The sequence below is a fragment of the Frankliniella occidentalis genome, unplaced genomic scaffold (assembly GCF_000697945.3).
Source record: "Frankliniella occidentalis isolate FOCC.00 unplaced genomic scaffold, Focc_3.1 Scaffold76, whole genome shotgun sequence".
Classification (NCBI taxonomy): Eukaryota; Metazoa; Arthropoda; class Insecta; order Thysanoptera; family Thripidae; genus Frankliniella; species Frankliniella occidentalis.
The window spans coordinates 612,964-618,383 of NW_026267206.1; the positions used below are offsets into that span (position 1 = coordinate 612,964).

At 56.0% G+C, this 5,420-nt stretch overlaps 2 protein-coding genes across 2 annotated transcripts in view; both read left to right on the top strand.

Moving 5' to 3' along the window:
- Positions 1-5,420, top strand: part of LOC113209667 (calpain-A) — a 17,789-nt gene that overhangs the window by 9,561 nt on the left and 2,808 nt on the right. The window lies entirely within an intron of this gene.
- On the top strand, positions 38-1,697 carry LOC113209648 (uncharacterized). Its single transcript, XM_052268788.1, has 3 exons — positions 38-315; positions 641-895; positions 1,020-1,697. Exons 1-3 carry the CDS (start codon positions 118-120, stop codon positions 1,569-1,571), a joined length of 1,005 nt encoding a protein of 334 aa, XP_052124748.1. The 5' UTR covers positions 38-117; the 3' UTR covers positions 1,572-1,697.

Consider the following 5,420-nt stretch of genomic DNA (forward strand, 5'->3'; position numbering starts at 1 on the left):
ATCTATGCGACATTATTCACAAGAGTTGCTACAAACAGCAGGCCTGCAAGTGCATGGGCAGAAGGGAATGTTATCTGTGAGGGAGCACATTCAGGAAATTGCTGAAATGAGTCAAATATGTGCAATGTCGCCACAGGTTTTAACTATTCTACATTTGTATCATGCAGCTCCGCGACCGGCAGCATGGACCTGGAGTGCGACGTCTGCTTCGAGCGCTTCGACGGCGCCGACCGGCTGCCCAAGGTCCTGCCGTGCGGGCACACGGTCTGCCTGCAGTGCCTGCGGCGGCTGCCCCACTGCCCGACGTGCCGCCGGGTGAGTGACCTGGGGTAAAGTCCTGGAGGATATCTAGTTAGAGATTAGGAGCGTCGCCGAGTACGGTCGGCGAGGAGGAAGGGTCAGCGAGGAGGGTCGGCGTTAGACGATGCTCACGCTTCTTTAACTCGCGCGTTTTAGGTATTTTCATAGCTAACGCGAACGAATCGCAAAGTCTCGAAAAATCGGACTGGAGCGAGCTCAAGCGACCCCCCTCCTCGGCGACCGTCCTTTTTCGCCGACGCTGCTTGGCGACCCTCCGCTAACTACATATCCTCTTGGACCACTCGTTCGGTACACTTGTTCTGACCCATTCTCTCCGCAGGACTTCAACAAACCACCGGAGGGACCCGTCACTAACTTCTTGGCGCTGAACTTGCTGGAAGGAGTCAGGCTGGGCCTATCTGCTGCACAGGACGCACCACCTGCAGCCGCACCCACACCACCTGCAGCTGTGCCCCCACCCTCTGCAGCTCCCCTCGCAGCCCGGGGCCGGAAGATGAACGTGCGCTTTATCAGCGTTAGTGGACCCTACGAGGACCGGCAGGAGAAGACCGCCCTGTTGCGGGACGCGCCAGGGGTGAGTGTGCGCAGGACCTCGAGCCGCACAGCCGCACGAGGCTGCGGGGAGCGAGCGGCCCGGCACACCGCAGACAGTGCCGCACGTTATCGGCCGCCCTGAGAGTGACTCTGTTCTGCCGCAGGTGACCCGGCTGGTCAATCTGAGGTGCCACATGGACCCCGCCTGGAGCCTCCAGCTGCTGCAGTGCGCCGCCCCAACGCTGGAGCGGCTGAGTGTGAGCTGCCTCCGCGAGGCCCACCTGCGCGCGGCGCACGCCATGCCGCGGCTGAGGAGGCTAGACGTGGATGGTAATGACGCTGCCCTGGACGCCCGGCCCCCCGTGCTGCCCGCGCTGCCGCCGGGACACGCCGGCCTGCAGTGGCTCAGGGTGTACAACATCCCCCGCGCCACGACACAGTCCCTGCTGCGGGCGCACGGTGGCACGCTGGAGGAGCTGGAGCTGGTGGTGGGCACGGCGGGAAAGAAGGAGTGGCCATTGAGCTGCGACGACCTGCACTCGCTGCTGCAGCAGAGCGGGCTGCGGGCGCTCAGGAGGATCGTGATGCAGAGGTTCTTCGGATACAGCCACAAGGCAGCCGCCTGCAGCGAGCAGCTCGCCGAGGTGCGGCGGGTGCTGCCCGGGGCCTTAGTGCTTTGCACTAAGTGTGACCGAGTGAGGAGGGGAAAGGTCTAAGGGGCGGCGAGCAGCGGCTGTGCCCCGCCACCCTGTGGCAGCGAGAGGACTCGCGTCATTCGATAAAGACATTTAATTTAACCAACTAGTACGGCATTTAAAATAAAGTGAAACTTGACAATATTATTATTACCAACTGTTTTATTTGTATTTCGTGCCGAAGCGTGACGAATCGAGATATCGTCCTCCGAATGCTGGAGACTTCCGTGTGCTTTCCGGGTGCAACACCACGAAGCCAAAGAAGCGAGCTAAGCGTACTTACAAAGCGGGCGGCGGCGAGCGCCGGATGGGAAGGCCGACCCGCGCAGCAGCGCTGTCGAGCGGGACGGACAGCCTGCCCGGCGCCCGCCAGCCGGGCGTCGCGCCACTCGCGCACTCGCGCCAATAAAGCATTCCGGTAAAGCTAAAATGCAGACGAAGAAATTCCCGAATTCACAGTTTTCATTTTTGACACAAAACGAAACTATTCCACAACAAGCGCCAAGAGAATCGAACATTCGGTGCTTTTGAAACAACCGCAGGTGACCCGGCTGGTCGATCTGAGGTGCCACAGGGACCTCGCCTGGTGCCTCCAGCCGCGTCGCACAGCACTACGGTGTAGAGAGATACGGTGGGGACACTAGGGTACCTGTGGAGGTCCCCGTTTTGGATCCATTATTGGCTGAGCGATTAGCGAAGCCCATTACTCCACTGACCGGAAAAGTTGCATTCTGTTTGTTTGTGTGTTTGTCTGTCTGTCCGCACGATAACTCGAGAAGGAATAATTGAGATAGCGATCTGGGAATTTCAGGGTAGTTTTGAATCATAAAAAGACAGATCGAGTTCGAAGATGAGCGTTCTAGCTTAAAAATTGACTTAAAAAAAAATCAAAAACCACAGGTCGCAAAATGTATTTTTGTCAAATATTTTATTATGGGTTCTTGAGGGGTGACTCGTACAAGTAGAACTCTCTGGGGTTTTGCTCTATCTCGTACCGTAAGGGTCATTTCTTGACGAAAAGAAGGTGAAAATGACCAAATGGTCTATTAAATCGTAAAAAAAAAAAATCACAATCAGGAATCGATCCTGAAAGCAGATGATTCAAATTTAAGAATAGGTCTGTGGTCTGTGTTCTAATTTTCTCTCAAATTTAGCTGTCATTCACGGAGAGAAAAGTTCCGGCCAGACAACAAAACTGAGTTTGGATTGTTCCTTTTACCAGTACACCTAATCAGTTTCGGTGTCACACCGAAACCTTTAGACTCTGCACCAGAACCTTTGGACTCTGCACCGAATTAAATTGAATTTGGTTTGAATGGGCAGTATTAGGGGTGTACATTTAGCAGGGGAGTTATTCACCCCACGTATAAATTGCTACGGCCCCGACAGAACTTCTTTCTGAACTTTGATGCACTACGAGGAGAACATCTGGAGAGCGGCAAATGTATCAGGATTGATCTGCTTAAAACTCATTTTTTACTCAAAAAAATGTTACATAATGCCGTTCAATCATCCCCTCCCAATATCACAGAACATCATGTTAGCCCCCCTTCCCTCCCCCAAGCGCGTGAGGTATCATGTGGACGACCCCTTACCAGAATACGTTGGTCATCCGAACTTCAATGCAACCATCAACAAATCGGTAATACATTGTTCCTTAACTATTACCGGAGGCGACCGGAGGACCGGATACCCCGTCGATAAGTACATAAATATTTAGTTAGCTGTTTAGTGTGGATACAGAGTTCACGAAACGCAAGCATGATTTTCACCGACGCAAGGCGTGATTTTTCACGCTTCGTAAGCTTCACACAGCCAATCAGGAACCGACTTTCATCACGCCTGGCGTGAAAATCACGCCTAGCGTGAAAATTACGCTCGCGTTTTGGGAACTCTGTATCCACCTTTATGTGTGACATTTCAGAAAGCATAAAGGCTATGGTGTAGAGCGCCGTGAACACAACACGACGCTCCGTGCTCGCCTCCCGAAGTGTCGTTCCGAAGTAGACACCACATTCCCACGAGTGCTCCCCCCACCCCCTTCCACTTTGACCTGTCCGTGCCCGCACAGTCAACACTCTGCGCCGTCAGATCAGCGTGGTCCGGCGTGGTCAGCTCGGCAGATGCGACGCCCAGCCCAGCGCAGATCGAGTGAACTCCGTGCCCTTTTGCCACAAGACGCCTGCCGGTGGATGCTTCTTCCCCGAACACGATACTAAACGTCTCCGTAGTCAACCATCCCGCCCTGGCTGTGTTCGGCGCTGGGTGAGCCGACTCGTAAACGCTAGCGAGCCGCACGAGGACGGAGAGGTTAGGTCCTAACCTCCTAACCGTTAGGACGACGCCTTACCGAGGCCTCGCCCGACCAACAAGTGAGTAAAGCTTTGTCTTCTGACGTAGTTAACAAGGCTTCGTCCGAATTCGAGCGCCAATCGACCGGTCTGCCATCGGTCTGCGATTGGACGCCCGGTGCGAGAGAGGTAGCCTTTATTTGAACACCTCACACTGGCACCCACGGTGTAGAGAGATCTCTCTTCACCGTACTGGCACCGAACGACCAACCGCCGCCCGATCGCAGACCGATCGATCAGTGCGTGCCGCTTGTGGACAGCCCCGAGCTGAAGTGTGCAATGTCTTGTTTTTGCTTGGAATGTTGGTCAGGAACCAAAGTATCGGATCGCGACCCGTTCCCTCGCGGCGCACCCCGACCGGCCTACTACCTCACCAGCAGCTCGGCGATCAGGAGCATGGACGTGGAGTGCGACATCTGCTCCGAGCGCTTCGACGGCGCCGAGCGGCTGCCGAAGGTCCTGCCGTGCGGGCACACGGCGTGCCTGCAGTGCCTGCGCCGGTTGCCCGGCAGCAGCTGCCCGACGTGCCGCCGGGTGAGTGGCGTGAAGTAAAGTCCCGGATCACTCGTTCGTTGTTACACTCGTTCTGACACGTTCTCCCTACAGGACTTTTACGGCCCGCCGGCGGAACTCATCACTAACTTCTTGGTGCTGAAGTCGTTGGAGAGAGTCAGGCTGGACAGGTAAGTCTCTCGCGCGCAGCCGGCCGCAGAGGCGGGGTGTTCGAGAACTTTATGGCTTGACTTGTGCCCCGCAGCACTCCCCGCTGCTGGTGCTCGGACTGCCGCACCGCCCCGTCGCCCCGCTGCTGGGAGGACCACGACGTCCTGTCCGTCAGAAGTGCCCTGAGGCGCCAGCTGCAGGGCGCGCTGCCGCAGGCCGCTGAGCAGCTCCAGGGCCTCCAGGACCAGTGTAGGGAGAAGCAGGTCCTGCCCGCCCTCACCCTGCTGACCGGCGAATCCTGGGACGTGACGCTCCGGGGCGGCGGCCGCGAGCTGACGGGGACCCTGCGGACCTCCGAGGAGCCCCTCACCAAGGCCCTGTGCCTCCTGCTGGCGGCGAGGGCCGCGCTCACCGAGGTAGGCGATACGGTGTTCTGCAACGTTTTACCTAGCAAATTAACTTCCTCCTTGATCACACTCGGACAACCGAATAGGCTCTCCTCCTATTCTTGCGTAACATTTGCTGTGGCAGTCTGGTGTTCCTGTTAAGATATTAATGCTTTCCTTGACTTGAGTTACTGTAAGTTGAGGTACTATCTCACTTCCTTGTCGAAAGTGTAGCCAGTGGCCAGCTATCACATCAGTATTTTAATAAGTATCAAATTTAAACAAAATTCCCAGTTTGATCTAAAATAATGAGCATTAAGCAATCTTTGGATACTACACCGCCGGAATGCGATGCTCAGAGACCTGCTGTGTCGTGCCTTCGTGTACCACATTCACCCAGTGTGGTTGTGCAGGACCGAGCTGCAGCACGGGACCCACCACCTGCAGCTGCGCCCACACCACCTGCAGCT